The 24,945-nt window shown below is 46.2% G+C and overlaps 1 protein-coding gene across 1 annotated transcript in view; it reads right to left on the reverse strand.

Moving 5' to 3' along the window:
• Window positions 1–24,945, reverse strand: part of Hhat (hedgehog acyltransferase) — a 252,931-nt gene that overhangs the window by 121,420 nt on the left and 106,566 nt on the right. The window contains exon 9 of the mRNA NM_001398579.2: window positions 15,587–15,622. Coding sequence (NP_001385508.1) covers window positions 15,587–15,622 — 36 coding nt within the window. The remainder of the gene's footprint in view (window positions 1–15,586; window positions 15,623–24,945) is intronic.

The following is a 24,945-nucleotide window of genomic DNA, read 5'->3' on the forward strand; positions in this document are numbered from 1 at the left end:
CATCAGTTGATTAAGACACAGTCTTTAAGTTATTGGCTCATATTGCCCACCGACTACTTTCTTCCCTCCGCATTCTACCACGGCTAAAAAGGCTTGGCCAAAGGCCGTCTAATTGGCTTATCTTTCTGGTTAGGCTACAAATGCTTGTTTTCGTCTTTAGCTATTGTATGGAATACTGTAGAAGCCCCAACCATTCTGTCCTATCACGGACCTTCATGGTCTTCTGCCTGTGGCTAGACCATAGTATGGAAGGAAGCTCTGGCCGGGGACCTGGAGAAGACAACAGTTCTGGGCTGCTCAGGTGCTAATGAGAGAGAACTTGTCAACTTGGGTCAAGTTACAAGAATCCTACAGTTGCAGAGATCAGAGCTAAAAGAGGCTTTTTAAATCGTAAAACACTTTACCAATGAGGCACAAAAGCCTAGAAAACAAGAATCAACATGTCCCAGAACAAGAAAGGTATAGAAAGGCCAGGAGTAGAGGCCCGGGCCTGTGAACATCAGGTAAAAACATAATAAAGCCACAGCACCTAGAGGAGTTGAATTGAGCCCTCACCCCCACCCCTGGCAACTCTAGAGCAAAGGGAGATAATATATGCTTGCACCTCATTCCCACAGAATCACTGCCTGTGTAATCAGATGAGCCTCCTCAGCTAAATGCTTTTCAGATCATTATTTTGCTTAAAAATGATTAAAAGGTTCAGAAATAATTACCTATTTTAATTTCCAAAATGGATTTCACTGCAGAAGGCTCAGTATTCATAAACACAAACTGAACTCTCTGAAACAGACTGACTGCAAGTAACCTCTCAATTAGAAACAGACGCCAGGGCCTCAGGTTCTAAGTGTTTCCATTTCAAATGGCCCGGTCACAAGTGAAGCCAGCCGCAGGGTTAATTGCTCTTTCTTTCTCTCGTGGCTTCATTTTATAGTTTGACCTTCTCTTAGGATCCTATTGAGAGCCTGGCTTGCTGTGTAGAGCCTGCTTGGGGCTCTGTCCTTTCGGTAGAGACCACCTGCCCCTGTCAATGACTGGTCTCTGCACTAAGCGGGAGCTGAAGCCCACAGGACATAGCTCGCGATGTGCCAAACGTGGTTGAAAGTCAGAGCCTGTGGGTAGGCCTCCAAGAAGCAGATGGCACTGCTGGCTCACTGATGGAGATCACAAACAGAAGCCAGCCTAGGGAGCCATTCTAGGTATTCATGCATTTCCCCACAATTTGATATTATCAGTGTAGTGATACACACACATGTAACCCCAGCAGTTAGGAAAGTGGAGCACTATCCCAGGAACCACTGACCAATCCAAAGGGTAGGGAAAGGGGGATAAGCCCAGGCAAGAGCTTCCTTCATATACATATGAAAGAAATCTAAATGGAGTCACTGAATAACCAGGAAGACCAAACCCCTATTGGACATCACTTACCCTCAAGGGAAACTTCAGTGCCAGGAATGGGTTGCATCTAATTGAGTGGTTGACCGAGGGGACTCATGGAAACCTCCAAAGGACTCAGGCTATTTCCAAGGTAAGCAGCTGCTCTCTGCAATAAGGTAAGGCCTATCTGAAGACAACACTCACATATCTCATTGAACAGGGAGACGCTGAGCTGCTGCCTAACTAGAGCCCTCGCCCCTGCTGACTACAGTCCCTGGCACTGGAAAGTACTCTGCATGATACCAGAGGAAAAGGGTAAACATTAACCCAGCTACAAACCCTTCCATCTACAATGGTGACCTGTCTGCGTGGTAAGGCTACAGAGCCTCCACTTCTTTTGGTTTAACAAATACTTTTGAATACGAATACTCTAGGATGACAGTCGCTATTTAACTGTCATAGTTCACACACAGTTGGGAAATGGGAAGTGTATCACCCATATTCGCTTCTGTAGAATATTAACACACTGTTCCAGCAAAGCCTCTGATGATGAAATTTACTCCGAGAGTGTGCTATGGATAACAGAAACGCATTGCTTATTGCCTGTGGGCCCAGTGGAGGAATGTCCTAGTCTTAGCAGCACAGGAGTCACAGGTCAAGGGGATCACACCTCCTAGACCCCAGTGTGAAAACAACACAGAGCAAGGATCCATGCACTGTGGTCACCTCCTGCCTGTGCCCTGCACTAGACCCTACCTGCCCTTGGGGGTTGGAGGTGAGGTGGCACAGAGTCAACAGAGACTCCAGGAGCAGGTGAGGAACACCCACGGCAAGCTCCTCTGCTGCAAACTCCTTTAATGCCCCCCCACCCCCACCCCTACCCCACCCCTACCCCGCCCCCACCCCAACCCCGCCCCCGCCCCATCAGTCCCAAGAAAGCATCTCTTCTAAACAGCAGTTCCCGACTGTCTGGCATAGTCCGCACCAGCAATCCTTGGTCTCTCAGGCAGTCTTCAATTAGGTCCCTCCTGCAGGAGATGCTTTTGTGGCTGCATGGCCTCCAATGCTTACATAGAGGTGGTCCTGAGATTCCTGCTAGTCACCATTCAAGCTCAGGCCAAGTATTCTAGCCCTAACCCTTTCCCATCTTGAGAACTCTGCTGCCCTTCCCTCCCCACAGTTCCTTTTGTCAGATTACCTGCATCTCGTTAAAGGCAAATGCTAGCCCTTAAAATACTTGTTTCCTAGGAACTTGCTATAACTTTTCAACTATGCTCACACTATTATGAGAGTTGTTTCTGTTTTTCCTCGTGCTCTGGATAAAGCTGCATGAGTGAGTGATCTGCCCATCTCTGTATAAGGACTGCATGGATCTTACAGAACTGGAGTTTTTCCAAGTTTGTCTGTTTTACAGAGACCATGTAACCCGTTCAACGCCGAGCTACTGGGAGACCCGAGGGAAGCACTCCGCCACCTCGTGTGTATGCTTATGGTCACGCATTACTCAGGAGCTTTTAGTTAATGTCAACAGAATCTACTCTGGACAATATAAAGCAGAAGGGGGCAGGGTGAAGAACGTGAGCTCACACAACATCTGTACGAGCAGCAGCTGGGCTGTGAGGTAATTATTCCCCCAGATGGCTTTAGTAGACCCAATTCTGGGCAAAGCTCCCATGAGCACTTGGACTCCCATTGCAGACCCCTACCCCCATGCCTGCTACATCAAAGCTTTATTTCTCTCCATGCCTGGGTCAAAGTCGGGCCCCTGAGACACCCTCATGAACCTCTTCTGAATCTACGGTATCTCTTTGATGTGGTTGAATGTATAGTGCTCTTCCCATCACTGGGATTTGAATATTCTTTCTCTACACCAGTCACACCAAAAGCCCTTGTGGACCTTCCCCAAAGGCCTACCCCAGCCCCAGATTCATCCCTCAGTCAGGTGTCCTGTGACACAGACAGTGGGACCTTTATGATCGCCTGACAAAGTGAGAACAAGAGGCAATTAGGCACCAGACGTGAGGACTGTCAGAGGACAGGGACCTGTCTGAGAGCTGGTGGAGGGGTACTATTATACCTGCCTCGGGCAGCTTCAGACAGGATGCTCAGGCAAGGCACTAATTAGACCACTTTGGGTTTGCTTCTCAATTGTATTTGAGTCAACCCTCCTAGCAGGGACTGAAGGAAGCCCTGGAACAAAGGAACTACAGGTGAGATTCACACTGGAGGGCTAGTAAGAGAGTAAAGAGGCCCTGGTCAGGTGTTCCTCACAGGATGAAGAAAAGGGGGCAGATACAACATTTAACAGGAGTCATGACAGATAAGATCGGTCAGGACTGTGCGATGGTTGACACTGGTTGTCACCTTGGTAGGCGGTAGAAACACCTCAGGAGACAAACTTTGGGGTGCGACTGCTAGATTGGGTTTACTGAGGTGGCAGTAACCCCCGGTGATGGTTTGCATAGGCTTGGCCCAGGGAGTGGCACTATTAGAAGGTGTGGCCTTGTTAGAGGAAGTGTGTCTTTGTGGGGTAGGCTTGGAGACCCTCCTCCTAGCTGCCTAAGGACGCTCAGTCTATTCCTGGCTTCCTTTGCATGAAGATGTAGAACTCAGCTCCTCCTGCACCATGCCTGCCTGGATGCTGTCATGCTCCTGCCTTGATGATAACGGACTGAATCTCTGAACTTGTAAGCCAGGCCCAGTTAAATGTTGTCCTTTGTAAGACTTACGTCGGTCATGGTGTCTGTTCACAACAATAAAACCCTAACCAAAACACCACCTCACTGTGGGAAGCACCATGCCAGACTGGGATCTTGGACTGAATCAGGAGGATAAAGTGAGCTGAGTACCACAGCCGTCCGTCTGTCTGTCTGTCTCTGTCTCTGTCTGTCTGTCTCTCTCTGTCTCTGTCTCTGTCTCTCTCTCTGCTTTCTGACTGAAGATGCAGCATGACATGTGACAGCTGCCTGCAGCAGAGCCCTGCAGCTGAGACTCACCCAGCCAGGATGGACTGTACCTCCTCAGACTGTGAGCCAAGATAAGCCTTTGTTTCTTACGTCACTTTTCTCAGGTGCTTTGCTGCAGCAACAAGAAAAGAAACTATATAAAATAGAAAGAAACTTCTAGAATAATCCCGAGGTTTTGCTTTGGTGTGTGTTCTTGAGCTACAGTCATTGAGAGGAACAGGGTTGGGTGTGGGGCAAGTCAGGTGACTCCCAAGTGGTTTCTCACCATCTGACTGGCAGCTAGACAAGGAACAGGCAGTTAGACGAGGAGCAGAAGCTCAGAGGATCTCTGGGGGAAGCAGAATCCACACTTTGTCCCCTGACCCTGAGAGCACGCTCCTTATGTTCTGTCCAACAGGATGGACGGTAGCTTCTGTGGCTACTGAGCTGCTGAGCTTGTCCCCCTCAGAGAGGAACCATCACCTCAGCATCCTGTGAGCAACTGTGGAAGAGCTCTGCCCCTCACACCGGTCAACCTCCAGGACTGAGCCTCTGATTTTGAAACTAGCCACATGGAGGGAGGGAGCAGCATGGGCTCAGGGCTCAGCCCCCCACCTCAGAGGCTGCAGACAAGCCACTGGCTGTTTTACTAGTGATTCTGAGTAACCAGCTAAACACTGACAACCCCAAAATACCTGTAGGAGTCTCAGTTCACATTGCAAGATGGCTCACAGAAGCGGGGGTGGCGGGTGGGGGTTTGTGGAGGGTCCTTATATATTTTACAGCTTCACTATAAGGCTAGTGGGAAGGGCTCCACAGACAAGACAAATCATGGCAGGAGGGGCTGGGAACTGCTAGCCTTTTCTGGGTACTCCAACTTCCAGGTTACCCCTCACAGTGCTAGGCCACGTCGCCCTCAACCTGAAAAGATTTTTCCTTTGGGTTTTTTTTCTTTTTAAATAAAAGTGTCACAGCAGCCATGAACAACAAAATCCTCAGTTTTCTTCCTGCCAGTCTTGGGGCCAAACCTTCTATACTCATGGCTGGTTCCCCTGGAAACAGGTCCCCATCCTGAGGCTGGCAGAGTCTATTAGACTTTGCCTCATTAGAATGGGAAGCTTCTATCACTTGGAATTCTAAGGGATTCAGGAGCTGAGTCCTGTTGGAGGGGCTCAGAGAGTTACAAAGGTCTTGGCAGATCCATGTAGGGACTGAGCTCAAAGAAAAACCTCAGAACAAAGATCTTCCCGGTATGCGTTATCTACAAAGGTTTAAGGGCTCTGCGCTAGGAGCCAGCAGAAGAAACCAAGTATCTCTTCCATATTCTATCACAATATCGTGGTAGCTTCACCGAATCGTAATAAACTTTAATTTAAATAGCCGTGGGGGATTAGCAGCCAGGGTTTCGGCTGGCACAGATCTGGACAGGAGCTAATATTAGACATGCCAGCACCACTCACGAGAGGCTGCTGAGATCAGAAGGGGCCTTAGAGTTTATCCGACAGAATTCTCTCATTTCGCAAACAAGAGGAGTCAGACCCGAGCAGAAGGGACGGAGGCAAAAACTCACTGCAGCAGGGATGTCAGGCAGCCCCAAGCCCTGGGCTTCTGTGCAGGACCTCATGCCCTTTCCACCTCACAGGAAGTTTCTCGTGCTGATGCAAAAAATAGCTGCAATCTAGTTTAATTCTGGCGTGTGGAATCGATGCAGCTGACAGTCAAAGCCCACAAAAGATCATGGGCTCCCCCTGCTGAGCACAGCGTCTGCCCTGCGCATCACCTAAGTAACCATCTTAGTTATCTTCATGTGTATGTGTGTGTGTATGTGTGTGTGTATGTGTGTGTATGTGTGTGTGTGTGTGTGTATGTGTGTGTGTATGTGTGTGTGTATGTGTGTGTGTATGTGTGTGTGTATGTGTGTGTGTATGTGTGTGTGTATGTGTGTGTATGTGTGTGTATGTGTGTGTGTATGTGTGTGTATGTGTGTGTATGTGTGTGTATGTGTGTGTGTATGTGTGTGTATGTGTGTGTGTATGTGTGTGTGTATGTGTGTGTGTATGTGTGTGTGTATGTGTGTGTATGTGTGTGTGTATATATGTGTATGAGTTATTATGTATATAAAATAGAGTATACTCTAGTTATCTTTATATATACATATATATGGGAGTTATTATATACATTTGTGGGAATATATATATATATATATATATATATATATATATATATATATCAGAGTGTACTCTACTTAAACCACAAAAGGCGCTCATTAAGGAAGCCCCAGGCTCCTGTGCAACCTCCTCACAGACAGTGAAGGAGGCAGTGCAGTCAGGAACTGTTCACGATTATCCCACAGGAGCTCAATGGTGCCTTTCTAGGACTGAAACTGGGCTCCAGACCAATACCTCTCTCTCTTAAAGTGGGTATCACTCGCACCACTCCTGGGCTGCACACTGGGTCCCACCCTCTACCCACACATGACAGTTCAGAATCTCAATCTCAAGACTGGGACTCTAAGGCCTGTGGTGCGCAGAAAGGTGGGATGGGTCTGGCTTCTGCCTTATTTACATCATGACCCTCAGAAGGCAGAGAGCCTCAGAGGTAGGATGACAATTCAAAAGGTGATTAAGACAACACTCCAGAAATGACCACCCAATAAACAAGCCGTCTGCACTGTGTAGACACCAGGGCTCCTACAGTCCCATTTGCTGAGAGCTTCCCTCACATTTCCATTTAAAAAGCCACCTCTATATTGCAGGTCCTTCCATTAACCTGGCATTATTTTTAATTTATCAACAGATACATTATCTTTAGCAATGGCTACGTATAGAATTGCATATGGGTGTTTGAACTGTGGATGTCAACACTCAAGAGTTTAAAAAGTTTCTTTCTATTTATGTTTCTTTTAATCCATATTTTCTAATTAACCAATCCAAATACAATAGTCATAAAAATAAAGACGGATGTTTTTTAAAAAAACCTCTAGCAATGTTTTCCTCAAAAGCAACAGCAGCAGAGGTGGAATGAGCAATGGGTTACAGAATCATCTAAGCACTAAAATGGCTGCCCTGGGAGCCATGATCAAGATCCTTCCACCCAGCAAAGGAAAGAGAAGCATTTCAAGACATTGGGAGAGCCTGGGACCAGGAAAGCAGTCCCTAGCACCAGCACTAACTGTGACGGACTCTGCTCCTGACAAGGAATGAGAGAAGACAGACATCAGGCCAAGATTTGAGAGGAAGCCAGAAAGAGATGTCTGTCTGGCAGCTCAGAGAGGAAGCTAGCACCAGTCATTCAGCCCAGCATGGCTGATATCCAAGGCAGGAAGGTAAATGGCTAGCTGGGTCATCAACAGCTGGACAAGAAGGAAAGGTGAGCCAGGGAAGAAACTGGAAGCCAGGCTTGCTGAGAGGTCCGGAGACGGTGCTATGAGAAGAAAGTCCAGTGAGTGTCCAAGCCCTGGCACTAGGAAACTAGGCAGCAGCCCACACCCTAGAGAGCACTACTGTAGTTCACGGTTAGTGAACTGCCTCACATGAGGTTTCGTAGGTCAAGTTACTCCTGCTACACAAGTAAACAGGGCAATGATAGAGTAGTTCTGGATTACTGATGCCAGGAGTTTCAGGATAGCTGCTGGAGAGGCTTTCTTTAAGGGGCAGGCACCAGCTAGACACCCCCAGACCCAGCTCCTGGGAGGAACATAGAATATCTCACCAAGTCCATCAGGGTTGACTTTGGAAAAATGAATGTCAGATCACGTCCCTCAGAACTTCAACAACCTTCACCTCCATTGCTCCGCTGACATTTATTGTTAGTTGTTTTGAGACTCCTGAAATGAGAGGAGTGTCTGGCTTCATTGGAGACTCGGTTGTGCCACCTGATGTTTCTCTGGAAGCTGTCTTATATGAGAGGATGTTTGGCTGAAGCAGACACATGAAAGGATTATTTTGCTGAGGACAGACATGTGGTGGTTTTCCTGGAAGCTGCCTGGTGAAAGGGCATGTGATGTTTGCTGAAGTGGATGCTAGAGAGGACACAGGATGTTTGGAAAGATGTAGAACCCAACAGTGGACAACACTCTTGCACTGGTGCTCCTTGCCAACTCTTATCTGGCATCCATTGGTCTTCATGGACTTGCTCTCTGGCATTGGCTCCCCTTGCTTTCTTCGCTGATCTTTGCTTGTCATGACTTTGTAGATAGAAACGCAGCTGCTTCTTTCTGCCTCTATGAACTCTTGCCTGCTGACCAGCAGAGCCTCACAGTTTCTTCTGGATCAAGCCACTGCTACTAAAATGTATCCAAACGGCTTTGAGGAACTGGTAGATATCGGACACTACAGGGACTGGGGAATATACAGGTAAGTGAGACCTCACACACTGTCTAGGAGAACATTCCTGAGTACAAAAGTCACCCAGGTGGCAGGCGCCATGCAGGAAGAGCTCCCTGGAGACAGCCCACCATCTTGCTCAGCTAAGATGTGTGTTCTCTGGACAGGCATGGCCCCAGAGCTCGTCCCAGGATTGCTTCCTGTTACTGATGTGCTTTCTCCTGCTTGTCATTGCCATACTCCTCAATGATTTGGCTTGGTGTGAGTGGACACTGGGAGACCTTCACTGCCTATAGCCTGGTATGATCACTTCCTGGGTGACAGCCCCCCTATGGGGCTAATTTCCTACAGATCAACATGAAAATGAAAGTTCTTGAGATAATGCTGTTTAGATGAATTAATGATTTTATGTTATTCCGGGTTTGGTTTAAGTGATTTTAGGAAGTTATCTTGATATAAATAAGTTTGGGAAGTTAGGGCAGTTAATAGAAAGTTTAAAAGTTAGAATCAAGAATAGAATGTGCCCCTTCCTCATAGACTGGCAAAACTAAGAGCAAGAGGGAAGGTACAGCAAGAACTCTCACGTGCGCTACAAACAGGTAACTGTAGTAGCAAGAAAATAGCTTAGGACAAGTTAGTGATCAAAGAAAGCATTTGTTCTAGGTTGAGCCTGAGTTCCATGGTCTGGAGATCTGGGAATGTGGTAACAGGTTTTCTGTGCGCTCCATGAAATAGAAAGGCTATGAACAAAGAGTAAGCAATTCTATTGTGAATCTAAGAACAGAGAACAGATGATTAGTCAGTCTAGCTGATCAAGACGTCAAAATAAGACGTAAGACAGACAACCTGTTCCTTAGTAAATGCAGACTGTCCTCAGCCAAGCACAGGGAGAAACCTGCTACTATAAACTTGGCCTGCTTAAACTTTACTAATGTATGACAAGAAAATTATAGCTTTGGGATTACAGTGGGCTTGTGGAGAGAAAGATAGAGGAGAATTGTTTATAGTTAGGTATAAGTCTCAACAGAGAAATATATAATAATCCTTTTGTAATTTCCTTGGGGAATAACTTTAATCGGTTTTTGAAGAAAACGCTTTTGTGGTGATTGTGTCTAGAAAATTTGTAACTTGTGGCTATAAGGTAATACAACTTTGTCCTAAGGGGTATAAAAAGGGTTAAAAAATAAAATGCTGGGGCCTGCATTTGCTTCAGTTACTCTGTGTGCATGTGTGCGAGTGCAACCCCATTGGCTGATGTCTAGACAGACCCTGGTCATCCCCTCTGAGTGACAGACCCAGGTCATTTCCTCTGAGTACTGACTTCCATCAGCTGCTTTCAACACTGACCCCAATCACCAATGCCAAACCTCACTGCCTGCCTCAGTTTACCATGTAGTAGCAAAACTGTCCTTTGACACTAGGGATTTATGCTGACCCCCATGGGGCTTCGCCCAGCCCAGCATGGCTTCAGGAGCAGGGCTCTACGCAGGAGGATTCTGGGATCAGAAAGTGTCATAATCAGTGACTATGGGGGGGGGGTCGGGGGGAAGCTGGAGAAAGGCTGCAGGGAGGAAATAGCATTTAGGACAGACTGACATAGTACAGGACAGGGACACTTACACCCAGTGACTCTCTGCAGGTAAAGACAAAGAAAACCTTTGCTGAGTCCCACTGCTTCTGAGCACAGTGTAGAGTGGTTTGCATACTTCATCCTGAATATCCTCAGTGAGATGTAGGACTGACCTCCTCAAAATGCCACAATCAGGAGACACTTGAGTCCTCTATATACAATGGCGTAGTTTTTGCACCTGTCCCCTTTGCCTGACTCACAGGACTACAAAGGCACAGATACCAGGCTCAGCTAGGAACACTGTTTTAATAAGACCGTGCTTTATACCATCATTTAAAAACATTTACTAACACTAAAAAAGGTGTTACATTTGCAAAGTGAAAAGGAAATTCAATCTTCAGTCACTGAGCAAATGTTTCTGTTGGAACTGTCATCTCCATGTGTATTTAGAAATACATATTCAATGGCTTTCACTCTGTGTGCATTTAGAAACATACATGCGATGGCTTTCCCCCTCCATGTCTGTTTAGAAACCTGTATGCAATGGCTTTCACCTCCATGTGTGTTTAGAAACATACACACGAGGGCTTTCTCAGTGGACTCAGAATTCACATGTGCTTTGCTGTTTCTAAGCTGTTAGACTAAACACAGACCATAATTTTCTTCCCAGTACCATCTGGACCTTAACCCAGGAATGAACCTCTACCTTTCTGTTAAACCTTCCTCTCAGTTTCCAGCTGGTAACCCAAAGGAGTTTTCAAGGGGCCTCTGAATATGGGCAAAGCACAGCTCACTGGTGACTCTCTTCCTTCTTCTTGGGGGGCCCTTTACCTTGAATGAATCCTTCACTTGACCCCCTGACTTCCTAAATATGCAAGGGAGACTCTTCCAGAGACTTTGGACATCACATAATTGCAGGCAAATTTGCAATGGCAGTGAGCAGACATCTTCATCAACACCATAAACACTACAATGACCAGCAATAGTTCACTATCTACCTTAAAGGGGATGGAAGGTGGATGATGTATACCTGTAGTCCTGGCTACTCAGGAGACTGAGGCAAGAGAATACTTGAGCCCAGAGTCCCAAGTCAGCCTGGGCAAAGTAGCAAGACTGATGTTTGTGGAGTCACTCTGTGGCTCTTGTGACACAGCAAGCCTCTGACATCACTGAAACTCAAAGTTGGAGGCCCAGTTTTTTGAACCCAACTCTTCAGCTGAAAAACTAGAGGTGCAAACCAGTCAGTCATAAGGTGTCAGGAAGGGAGATCCAAAGGCAGGGCTGTTAGATTGCTTAGCTAACATGTTAATGACAGTCCCCATCCTTTCAGCAAGTTGAGATGCCACATACACAGTGAAAAAGCTGGAGCAGCAAAGATAGAATAAGAAGTGAACAACCATCTGGTCTACCTTCCCTCCATCAGAACAAATCATGTTTTAGAACGGTGAGGTGTGTTTTCATATAAGTGCTTTCACTTGTACAGGATCGAATATGCGTTATATTAGACACCGTCCTACAAACAGAATTTGTCCATGTATGAAATGAATCTTTCTAGTTTTGTTAGTTGCTGTAATAAACATCCTGACATACACAACACAGGAGAGGAGAGGGCTTATTTGCCTTACAACTCCTGGTCAAAGTCCTTCACTAAGGGGAAGTCAAAGCAGGAGCTCAAACAGTTAAGACATACCACACTCAGAGCCAAGAGCAGAGAGAAAATAAAGCCACCCTTGCTTGATTACTCATCTAGCTGTCTCCTGTCTCCTATAGGTCAGAAACCCTTGCCTAGGGAATGGTGCCACCCACAATGAACTGGATCTTCCTACATCAATTAACAATTAAGTCAATCTCCTCTAGACATGCCCTCAAGCCTACATGATCTAGAGAGTTCATCAATAGAGGCTGTCTTCTCAGGTATTTCTAGATTGTAGCAAGTTGATAGGAAAAAAATCACTACAAGAATTCATTTTCTAAGTGTCATATCAACTCCACAAACCTTCTCAAAAGCTTTAGAGTCACCCTGGAGGCTCACAGCTTCTCCCATTCACCTCAGTGCCACCCAAAACAGGATTCACAAGGGTACAAAGTGTGAATGCTAACAAGCTGTCAAGGTATCCTCTTTCTGACCAAAATAATGGCTTGGATATGCCAAGCATGGTGTTTCAAATAAATATGGAAATTTTAGTAAAAACTATTTTACTATCGAGGAAAAAAAGGATAGCCATTTGAAATACACATTTGAAATGGATTAAAACATTAATTATATACAATATTTAAAAATAGGAAAAGACAGTTTTAATGGTTTTAAATTTATAAGCATGTAAACAATAAAAAATTAGGAAAAGTGAAATTGAAATAAAAAAAGCAAATCTTTTTTACTTTCTCAAAGCTAGTCTAAATTTAAACATGACAGCCTATTGTCCATAATGAGACAAAGATGTCTATTCTACATTCTTTTCTTGCCAAGTTTGTCATTTTCTTTCTTTCTTTTGTAGTGACATGTGAAGAATTCCAGCCAGTGTCTTCTGAGGTTCTCTGGTGAGTGGCTGTTCTCACCCTGGAAAGTCTTTCCTCTGATTTGTGTAAGATAAAGAATAAGGATGGAGCTCGCCACTATCCTGCCTTCATCATAAACACACAGAAAAGTGCTCACACTTCCCATGCTCTGTCCTTTCCTACCTAAGCACTGGGCCCCACTAGCACCAGCCAGGAAGCTAATGCTTCAGTTTTGAGATCACAGAATGGGCTCTGGGGAGGCTTGCATCATTCTAGAGAAGACAATATTACCACCATCCACGTCAAAGCCACAGCTGACTAATCTCAGGCAGCCTGACAACCCAGAGAATATTTCAGGAGCTTGCTGGAGCCAGTAAATAGTTCTTGGAACAAAAACAAACCAAAATGGTGCCAATCCCTTTTACACTTCTTCCTTTACATGCAGGAATAGAATTTTCCCTTGAAAAGACTCCCTAAGTATAATCTCTCTCTCCTCTCCCTCCCCCCCTCTTTCTCCTTTCTCTCTCTCTCCTCTCCCTCCTCTTCTTCTCTCTCCCCTCTCCCTCTCCCCTCTCTTCTCCCTCTCCTCTTTCTCTCCCTTCCTCTCCTCCTCTCCCTCCTCTCCTTCTCCCCCCTCTCCCTCCTCTTCCTCTCTCCCCTTTCCCTCTCCCCTCTCTTCTCCCTTTCCTCTCTCTCTCCCTTCCTCTCCTTCTCCTCTCCCTCTCTTCCTCTCTCCCTCTCCAGACACATCCTTGTAGGAAGCCAATGGCAAGCTGTCTGAAAAAACAGAGTCTCCCAATCTAATGTATCTCCTTCTTGGGCTAACTGTTTGCAGAAGCAGATTCTCCCAGTTTAATGTACCTCCTCTATCCTCTCATTTCATTCATTCACTCCCTCAGTAAATGGTTATTGAAGGTTCATTCCACACAAGTTTCTCAACTTAGTAAATGATTAAAGCTTGACCCCTTCCGTGAAGAAAGTTACCAGAGAAAATAAGAACCAATTTGTGTCTACTTAGGCATTGTGGGGATAGTTCCATGAAAGCATAAAGGGCCAAAACATCAGGTTCATACTCCAAACTAGGCCGCAGGTATAGATCAGTAGTGGGTGTTACCCACCCCCCGGTTCCACATCCATCACAGAAGGCAGGAGAGGCTGCTATTCCAAGACCCTGGGTTCCATGCCCAGCACAAGAGCCGAGGGGCTGCTATTCTTGGGCATCTTCCCAAGGCAGCCTTTTCTGATCTGCTTATATGTGGATCTTACATCTCTGCTGTGACCCTGGTTCATTATCCTTCTGCTGTGCTGTTCTGACCCTTCTGTATCAAGAGTTCACACACTACTGTCTGTGTTTACCATCTCGAAGAAGACCAAGACATCACAAGGTGTAGGAGAAGAAGGCAAGGAAGGTTTGACCCCATTGGAACATTGCCCTTGCAGCCTGGCACTGAGGTTCTACACAGGTGACATTTTCCTTCAGTATCTTACCAGTGGAGAAGGGTCATGCCTTAGGGCAAGGTAAACCACCACACATGCACAGAAGCCACAATGACTAGAGTTTAACAACCTCTCAGAATCAATAAACATGAGCCAATATTTACAGAAAGGAAGACCAGTCCGTGATGGTTGCTTCCCTTGCAGCCTTTCATTTAGAGTAATTCCTCAGCAACCATTATCCCCTCCAAAGTTTTTGACAGGCATCTCAAATTATTTTTTAACATTAAAAGAATGGTGATCACTATGAAAAATTTAGAAAACATAGAAAAGTTGTCTGAAAGATTTTATTTTATTTCATATGTGTATTTTGCCTGCATGTCTGTTTGTATGTAAGCCATATATGTGCCTAGTACCCAAAGAGGCCAAAAGAGGGCACTGAATTAGAGTTTCAGATGGTTGTGAGCTACCAGGTAGGTACGGGGAATCAAACTCAGGACCCTCTGCAAGAGTGTCAAGTGTTCTAAACCACTGAGCCATTGCTTTAGCCCCATAAAGTTGATTTTCAAAAATCGCATCCATTTTATAAGCTCCATCAATATTCTGGTCTATTCATTTTTATCTAATTTGTTTAACTTCGTAGCTATATGAAATTAGTATGTTCCATTATACAACTCTGGTAAAACTCACCAATAAACTAGGCTATAAACTCCTGATGAGTAATCTCAATTATGCATTAGGTAGGTCATGTTTCTATGACTGTAAAACAAGTGATAGATTCAGCTTTAAAAGATTAAACTCAACAGGAAAAAATTGGCCAAATGGACTATTGGATGTCTGTCATGAGCCAATAAAACTCACTTTTCTCACTCGCTATTTATCTTTCCATAGCTTCATCCGTGGAAGTAAGATCTTAGTCAATGTGGTGGGTAATTTTGGGTGTCTACCCTTGAGAAGACTCATCAGACGCCTTGAGCGTGTCTGTAGTGCATTTTCTTGGTTGCTGATTGCTATAGGACTGCTTAGCCTGCTGAAGGCCATGCCATCCCCTGACAGGTTGACCTGGGCCATATTAGAAATGACCAAGTAAGCTGTGTTCCTCTGTGCTCTCTGCTTCGATCCCTGCCTCGAGGTTCCTGCCTTCACGTCCTTTGATGGTGGAACTGCAAACTTAAGTGAGCCCTTTCCTCACCAAGTTGCTTTTGGATGGTGTTTTATCTCAGCAGCATAAAGTAAATGGGGACAGTTTATATCTGTCATGCCTGATATAAACAGATCGGAGTCATTATTCACGTGGGATTGGGTGGACACACACGTGGTGTTAGCAATGTTTTCCTAGCAAGTAATCCAACTACCATCATTCTCTATGGTTTCTCTTTGCGTTCTTCCACAGTAGGTTTTTGCTACTTGGTCAAAGCTAAAATCAAAAGGCGCTGGCTTACCTGATTAAGAAATTGTGTAGTCCAACATCAAAATACCTGTTTAAAAGAGACAAAACAAGCCTATGAATACAACATTTATAGCAATGGTGGACTTCAGGACTTTCATAACTTACATTATGAGCACTTTAAAGGCATAGCTACACCTGTGTAATTGAGGTGTAGCCCTGAGGCAGCAGCAGCAGTACAGGCTTAAGCCACACCTCCAACATCCTATTTGGAAGCTCTGGGGACCAAGCCCAAGAAGTTTTCTTAGACCAAGTGGTTCTAATGCAAAATCAGACTCTGGGCACACAGGCATCTTCAAACCGAAGCTCGTCTAGAGATAAAAGTCATATGGTAGACGCCATAAGACCTCTATATCTCAGTAGAAAGATCCTCGCTAACTGTTGGCCCCAATATTTATCTACCCAAACCAAATGAAATGAGTGTGAAAATCCAGAGCTACACAGTGAAGGGAGGAGGGGTGGGTGAGTTAGCAGTCTTCCGAGCCCACCCGGTTGTGGTTCCTGACACTTTCCACCTGGAAGCACTCGTCTTCCACAATTGGTCTGCTCTGAGCAGAGACTGTAAGAAGAGTACCTCCCCCTGCTACAGCCTCACACAGCTCACCCTCTGTGAGCCCCGAACCAAGCCTTTCCCACACCACTCAGCTGTTGAGTCCATATGAACTTCACTGACTCAGTTTCCTTAATAATCAAGGCTTCTTGACTCCGAGTCACTAGATCAGCCAACACCTTGTCCTTCTTTTAAGTCTGCTGTGAAGATGCTGGGGTGTCCGTGGCTGTCCAAGGTGGAGACTCTCTGCTCCTTACTCCACGGGATGTCTGAGGCCACAACCAATCAGACTGGCCTCCTGGACTGTCAGTCTAAGAAGTGACTTCTATGTCTCCAGGCAATGGATACAGAGCACCCCCAGCAAGGAATGTGACTGCTTAGGGTCTAACTATTTCTAGATCCTGCCCTGTCTCTGCCCAACCATGCAACCAGCAACCCTGGCACCTCGGACAACCTGGAAAACAGCTAGTAATTACTGACACTATAACAGGACTTCTTGTGGACAGTACCATCCCTTGGCAGGTCAGCTCCATCCCTTGACAGATCAGCCTGTGTTCCACCCACAAGGTTCTTTCATGTTTACAGACTGTAGACTCAGGGAAAGTGAGAAGAAAGGAACTCTAGAACACATCAGTCACCAGATCATTCCCTGAAACTATTACAAAATTCAGGAAGACTGAGATTTAAGAAATATAATCTCCACTTACCCATAAGACATGTGCACAGTCCAGTACACATGTGACCAAGAACATATATGACATTGCCCAGCACAAAACTGTAATCTTACTTAAGACATCATAAGTGTTTTGCTTTTGTTTTGGTAACTTGACCTGTGGTTCCTGAGAATGACCTTTGCAAATGACAACCTTGTCCTGTCACAAAATCAAAGACTGGAAGTGTCTGGAGGAGAGACCTGTCTGAAGGGGAATGGACTCCAAATTCCAGAACCTATGAAGTGGCTCACAATAGTCTAACTCCAGTTCCAGGAAATCTGACACCCTTTTCTGAACTCCACAGCCATTGGACATGCATGTGATACAAAGACACACATTCAGGGAAAACACTTGTCATATACATAAAATCGTAAATGCCTCTTAAAACTTAAACATCCACACCACAAATAATGAGTAAATTTAAAACACCTGCAGACAAAAGCCCCAGTTTTACTACCCAAGGTGTGTACAGTCAGCATCTCTGGAGCCTCCTAAAGGTTCTACAACCTAAGGTTCTACAACCCTCCAAACAGCACCACCACCTGGAGATGGATGAACTCCTCAGACCTGTGAGCCTAGGGTGGGGCATTTCACACTTAAACCACAGCACTGAGTCTCTGCAGTGCGGCAGTCAGGCTCAGTTTCTAGCTGAAGGAACTAGAGTTCAGAGTCTAAATGACCTACACTGAGCCACAGCCAGGAGGAGCCAGCTCAGAGGCAGACTGAGCCTGTGCACAAGATCTTCAAGTTCTTACCAAGCAGGCCCTCACTGGTTCTTAATGTTAACAACTACACTAAAATGTGTTCATAGAGTAGACCACCCTCCCTCATCTCCACCTGCCCCTGGCTTCTGCCTCTCCCAAAGCAGCTGTCCTGCTCCAGATTTGCCTTAGTTCCTCTGAGCACACACGTCCCACAGGTGCCCCAGGCAGCCCCCAAAGGCATAGACTCTGTTTCCCATTGTTCCTAACCGGAAAGGGCTGTTCATTTCATAAACTAGTCCTTCCCCATCTCCACCTGACTTTCGGTTTCTCTCAACACAGCTGCCCTGCTCCAGGCGTCCTCCCTTCCTCTAAGCACACACGCTCTGCAGGTGCCAGCAGACCCTGGGGGCTTGCATCTGGTAGGTTCTGGAAAGCCACGTGACCTGCTGGGCTGCAGCTCCCAGGGTGAGGATGGAAAGACCCTATTCACAGATGAATTAAATGATATAGTATAGCAACATGGCTTAGCTCTGCACCTGGTGCACACAAGTCCTCCGTTTTCACAGCTCCATTTCCAGAGAACTCAGAAGGAGAAGTATGCCCCACACAAAGGACTAAGGTGCCTCACAATGCAATTCAGAAAGAGAACACACTGATTCCAGGGCCCAAGCAGGCAAGCTTCAGGGAACAGGCTGGGCAGCGGCAGTGCCCTAGACAGCAACGGACAGCAGAATCAGGGAGAGCTCAGCCGTGAATAAGAGAATAAGGAACACAGGGAATATCTGCCCTGGCTAGTTCTGGTGGGCCACTCACACACCGTCTCATTCTACTGAGCTGTCTCTCTGTATTGATATTCATTGGATCAATCAATACTGTGTTCATGCCTTCTATGTGCCCTGCACCGTGGCATAACAAGGTCCTCAACTCTCATTCTGGCTGTAGGAGGTAATAATTGTGTCAGTAAAAGTCTACTGAAGACTAAATACAAACAAGTTAGCCCCAGTGTCCCTACAGCTGCGGCTTTCTGTGGAGGGAACAGTTTTCTGTAGTCAGAAAGGGACAGACATGCAGGGACCCGAAGAGGAAAGTTCCAGTAAGGAGTGTCTTCAAGGAGAGTAACCCCAAGTTGGGGTGGTCAGCATGGCTGGAGCTTGGTGGAGAGGAAAAATGGGACACGGAGAGGTTGAAGAGAGTGGGCTCCAGGTCTTAAGGGAACCAAGGGGATAAACAAGCTTGGGTTTTAACTGAGCACCAGCGAAAAGCAGTAGAGGGCTTTCAAAGAACACGCTTGTCTATACTTCGTGCTCTGGAGAGATGAGAGAATGGCACGCTTCAATACATCAGTTAAAGAGATCACTTTGGTTTTCAAGAAAAGATTATTGGATGAGGACAGGAATCAAAGCATCTTTCCAGCACATTCTCAACATTTTAGACCTTGGAATACTTAAGAGTTTTTACACTCAATTTGATTGATTGAGGGACACTCAAAATCAACAAAATCTATTCAACTATTCTAAAATTCCTCTTCCCACAAAAGCCCTCAAATCTTTAAAAAAAAATTTATGATGTGTATTTGTCAGTGTTTGTGTCTGTCTTTCTGTCAGTGTGAGTGTGTGTCTGTCTGTCTGTCAATGTGAGTGTGTGTGTCTGTCTGTCTGTCAATGTGAGTGTGTGTGTCTGTCTGTCTGTCAATGGGTGTGTGTGTGTGTGTCTGTCTGTGTATGGGTGTGTGTGTGTGTCTGTGTATGGGTGTGTGTGTGTGTCTGTCAGTGTGAGTGTATCTGTCTGTCTGTCAGTGTGAGTGTATCTGTCTGTCAGCGAGTGTGAGTGTATCTGTCTGTCAGCGAGTGTGAGTGTATCTGTCTGTCAGCGAGTGTGTGTGTCTGTGTGTATGGGTGTGTGTGTGTGTGTCTGTGTGTATGGGTGTGTGTGTGTGTGTCTGTGTGTATGGGTGTGTGTGTGTGTCTGTGTGTATGGGTGTGTGTGTGTGTATGGGTGTGTGTGTGTGTCTGTCTGTCAGTGTGAGTGTGTCTGTCTGTCTGTCAGCGAGTGTGAGTGTGTCTGTCTGTCTGTCAGCGAGTGTGAGTGTGTCTGTCTGTCTGTCAGCGAGTGTGAGTGTGTCTGTCTGTCTGTCAGCGAGTGTGTGTGTGTCTGTCTGCGTGTGTCTGTCAGCGTGTGTCTGTCTGTCAGCGTGTGTCTGTCTGTCAGCGTGTGTCTGTCTGTCAGCGTGTGTCTGTCTGTCAGCGTGTGTCTGTCTGTCAGCGTGTGTCTGTCTGTCAGCGTGTGTCTGTCTGTCAGCGTGTGTCTGTCTGTCAGCGTGTGTCTGTCTGTCAGTGTGTGTGTTGCCCATTCATCTTCCCTCCATCCACCATCCATCCATCTGTCCCCCATCCATTTGTCGCCTCCCCACCCACCTCCAGCCCCCACCCATCTTCTCTCTCTCTCTCTCTCTCTCTCTCTCTCTCTCTCTGCTTGCCTGCCTGCCTGCCTGCCTGCACCTCTGCATCTGCCTGTGTGTCTGCCTGTGTGTCTGTCTGCGTCTGTGTGTATGTCTGTCTGCGTCTGTGTGTGTGTGTCTGTCTGCGTCTGTGTGTGTGTGTCTGTCTGCGTCTGTGTGTGTGTGTCTGTCTGCGTCTGTGTGTGTGTGTCTGTCTGCGTCTGTGTGTGTGTGTCTGTCTGCGTCTGTGTGTGTGTGTCTGTCTGCGTCTGTGTGTGTGTGTCTGTCTGCGTCTGTGTGTGTGTGTCTGTCTGCGTCTGTGTGTGTGTGTCTGTCTGCGTCTGTGTGTGTGTGTCTGTCTGCGTCTGTGTGTGTGTGTCTGTCTGCGTCTGTGTGTGTGTGTCTGTCTGCGTCTGTGTGTGTGTGTCTGTCTGCGTCTCTCTGTGTGTCTGTCTGCGTCTCTCTGTGTGTCTGTCTGCGTCTCTCTGTGTGTCTGTCTGTCTGCGTCTCTGTGTTGTCTGTCTGTCTGTGTCTCTCTGTGTGTGTCTGTCTGCGTCTCTGTGTGTGTGTCTGTCTGTATCTCTCTGTGTGTCTGTCTGTCTGCGTCTCTGTGTTGTCTGTCTGTCTGTGTCTCTCTGTGTGTCTGTTTGTCTGCATCTCTCTGTGTGTGTCTGTCTGCGTCTCTGTGTGTGTGTGTCTGTCTGTATCTCTCTGTGTGTCTGTCTGTCTGTATCTCTCTGTGTGTCTGTCTGTGTCTCTGTGTGTCTCTCTGCATGCCTGTCTGCGTTTGTGTGTTTGTTTACAGGGTTGTGTTCATGCCACAGCATGTGCAGAGAGAGCAGAGGACAACTTCCAGCAGTCAGTTCTTTGCTTCCATCATGGGTTCTAGGGACTGAACTAGTGTCATCAATTTGACAGCAAGCCCCTTTACCCACCAAGCCATCTTGGCAGCCCAAACCTCTCAATCCAAAACCCTTCTGGTCCTGAGTATTTCAGAGATGCTCACACACATATACTGTGATTAGTTTCAACATTCTCAACTACACTTGTCATGAGGAAAACTCGGTTTTACTGCATTCAATAGAATCATAGAAATCAGTATTTTAAACACCTTGCTCCACAAACGTTGCTCTTCTGTGTTTAAATCTATTCCTGGGACTAAAGGACTTAATTCTCCCTTAACAACTGCTTATTTAGCACTTACTACAGCCAGATACCCCAGGGGCTGCGTGTATGGCAGTTATGGGTGCTGATGGCTTAGTGGCAACCGATGCAGCAAGCCCAGCATTCCGGGGGTGCCACCTTGAAGGCTGGGGCCTCAGTGGCCCCAACAGTGAGAATAGTGACTCCTCCAGTCCTCCGGGTGCCAGGAAGCTGGAGAACAATGCCCTCAACTGACTTCAAGACCAACAAACCAGAGAAACCATGGCTGCCGGACCCAAAGCTGAAAGCCGGTGGCCCACGCTGTGCCTTGGCCCTGAGTTCACTGCTGCCTCTTTTAACTGCGAGAGTTGAGACTTTCTGCTTGGGATCCATTAGGACTTGAAAGGTAATTTGTTCTTTTTCAGTCACTTACTCTAGAAAAAAAAGGATTATCGGGGAAGACAGATTGGCTTTGCACAGCAGGGGATATCAAATTATATTAACAGTCATGTTGTAATTATTCTCCAAGATTCCTTGAAGTAGGGCACACTTTTATGAATATAATAATCCCTATTCAAAAAGTATAAAAGTTTAATGATACCGTTTATCCACAGGTAAAAATTCCCATAAGCTCATTCATTATCGAGGCTTCATTCCCAAGCCACATGGTACAGTAAGCACAAGCTCTTGTGTGGTATTTTCTACCAAACACTTGGATCTGGCCTCACACTCATGTGAATGGTCACAGATTTGAAGTGAGAGCCAGCCAGCATTCATGCCAGTGCTCAGACCAGCACTCAGGTCAGTACCCTAGACGGCACTCACGCCAACACTCAAGACAGCAGTCAGAGAACACTCAGACCAATACCCCAGATAACATTCAGGCCAGCACTCAGTCCTGCACTCAGTCCAGCACTCAGTCCAGCATTCACCCCACCACTCAAGACAGCACTCAAGACAGCACTCAAGACAGCACTCAAGACAGCACTCAAGACAGCACTCAGCCCAATACCCCAGATAGCACTCAGGCCAGCACTCGCTCCAGCACTCACTCCTCCTAATTCCTGACACCTTTTAAGCTACATCTCCCGGATGCAATCTATTAAGTAATGTTCAGTGTATACCTATTGTGTGCACATATATTTGTTATATAGGGAGAAACAGCTAACGCAGGTGAACTGAAATAGGAAATGTTAATGCATTAAATATTATTGTGTATGTCATTTTATTTACAATATTTATATACTGTAATCTATTCACAAACACCAATTTTTATTTAATCACCAGTACATCAGGTCCTCCTTGCTGTCCCCTCACTTATAGCACAACTTGCTGATTCTCACCTGGCTCCCAGTCCTACCTACCTATCTACACACACACACACGCATGCACACACACACACACACACACACACACACACACACACACACACGCACGCACGCCTTCTCTCACCACCGCTGTCCATGGGCCCAGGCTTCACCACAGACGCTTTTCTCTGATGTCCAGGAGCCACTGCACACTTACACATCCCAAATGCAACTCCTCATTTCCCACTTGGATTTGCTTCCCGGTGGGTGGTCTCCCCCATCCCAGGTGATAGCAGCTACATCTTTCAGCCACCCAGAAACCTGTACCCATCTCTGAGTCCCAAACCCTCACATCCAACTCAACAAAAACCATGAGAACCTAAACTCGGACTTCTGGATCCTCAGCACCTGGACGTCGCAGCTCTTTCTGTTCCTGGAAAGGCCATTTTCAATGACGAAATGGTCTTTTAAATCATGACCCTTCACTTCTCTACTGAAACCCTATAACGGCTCCTCACTTCAGTCAGAGGAGCTCAATGGCTACAGAGCTAGGTCTATGCACACAGGCTCAAAGTCAGAGGAGGGTAGGCGTTCAGTGAGTTCAAAGGAAACAGACAGTGTTGGTGCTTCAGTTCCTTGCCTGACCTGACAGGTATGTGGTGTTCACCTCACACGCCCATGAGGAGATCACCCTGAATTCCAAGTGTCTTGAAGAATGACCATTGAACATACTTAGATGACCCAACTGGAGTGGAGAGGGGAGTGGGAAGAAAACCATTCGAGCCAGTGTCACAAGCCACAGACAAGTTAAATGTGCACAGTACATCAGAAACTGCTCCTTCAGACGGATCTTAATAGAACTATGGCGACAGCAACAGGCTCCGTGGTAGCCCCATAAGTAGATCATTCTCCTTCGGTGTGCTCAGCACCCAGACTCAAGGCTGAAGTTGTTTTCTGTAAGCGACCAACCCTCAATTTAACTTCTAGCTCAGACCTTTCTCCCATGTTCCAGATCTTCGTGATTGATCTATGCTTGGCTACAGAACTGGTTATGTGTTGTGAAGCACCAGCTTGGAGAATGTGGCAAAGGTATTTTAGAACCACGGCTAGCATTCAGAGCAGTAGACTTTGGGTTAAACAACACCGTGAGGCATACCCCAATCAGGCAGTTGAAGACCTTAACAGCACGGCTGGAGGATTCAAAGAGGAAGGCATTCTCTTTCCAAAGCTGTATTGAGACTCAAAATTACATCAGCTCTTCCCTACCCTAGATCTTTAGCATCCTCTACAAACTTCACACTTACCAGGTCTTAAAATGGACACACACACACACACACACACACACACACACACACACTCAGAGTGTAATTTGTATAAACTGTAAATACCAGGAGCAGCACCCCCAGAATTTAGCTCGAAATATAGGAAATATCACTTCTCCCAACACAGGTCTGTGTGGACTCAGTCTGAACCCTACTACAGTATTATAGTACTTAACGGTGCATAAAGTAATCATTGTCCTCCTCAGCCGAGGAGCACGTATAGGGGTGGAGGTGTGCACGCATGTGTGCTTCTCCTTGAAGGGTTTAAGGTACGGCTGCATAATGAGGTACTTAAACCTACCTCTGCTGCTTTCAGTTCGTTACATAAAACCCCTCCGTTCCTGTGCATCTTGCTATTTTTGTCTTCTTTTATTAAAAAAAACAACACTTTTTTCAATTTAATATTCTAAGTGTTTTTTTAAATTGAAGGTAAAATTCTCTGCACTGGAACACTTCATAGTGGAAATTCTTCGGAGTCTTTTCCCATATTGCGTTCACACTTGACAGAAATTAAGATGTGGCACTCATGTTAAATGCCACTGACCTCAATTTAAAGTTCCAGTGCAGTGCCACCAGCAGGCCAGGGGGGCCCCCGATTTGCTGTCCGAGAGACCATTATTTGTGAGTAATAGTATCATTATAGAGTTTTGCCTGAGGACACACGGGGATTTTAAACATAGGGCGGTTCCTCAGGGGATTGATTTGGCCAGAAAGCTACTCCCATGAATACTGGTTCTGGGCTGGCTTTGTGTTTCAGCTTTCTGGTCTGCACAGCTTCTCCCTCAGGAATTCTCCTAGGAGTCAAAAGGCAACTGCGAATGGAGGTGTCCAAGGGAATCAGCAGACCTATCCCCTCTTATATAGAGCTACGCTCATTGTTCCCAGCCGATCGGCTGCTGGAGGCTGAAGCTTCCTCCCGAGACGCTCAGAAATAGCTTTCCTCTAGAGCTTGTAAACATCAGAGTTCGTCCCAGATTTAACAAGTCTTTCTCTCTCCTGTTTTCTAAGCCAATGGTTCTCAGCGTGTGGGCTGAGACCCCTTTGGGGTCAAATGTCACATATCGTATATCCTATACATCAGATATTTACATTACAACTCATAACGGTAGCAAAATTACAGTTCTAAAGTAGCAACAATGTAATTTTATGGTTGGAGTTACCACAACATTAGGAACTGA

The sequence above is a fragment of the Rattus norvegicus genome, chromosome 13 (genome assembly GCF_021556685.1).
Source record: "Rattus norvegicus strain SHRSP/BbbUtx chromosome 13, alternate assembly SHRSP_T2T, whole genome shotgun sequence".
Taxonomy (NCBI): Eukaryota; Metazoa; Chordata; class Mammalia; order Rodentia; family Muridae; genus Rattus; species Rattus norvegicus.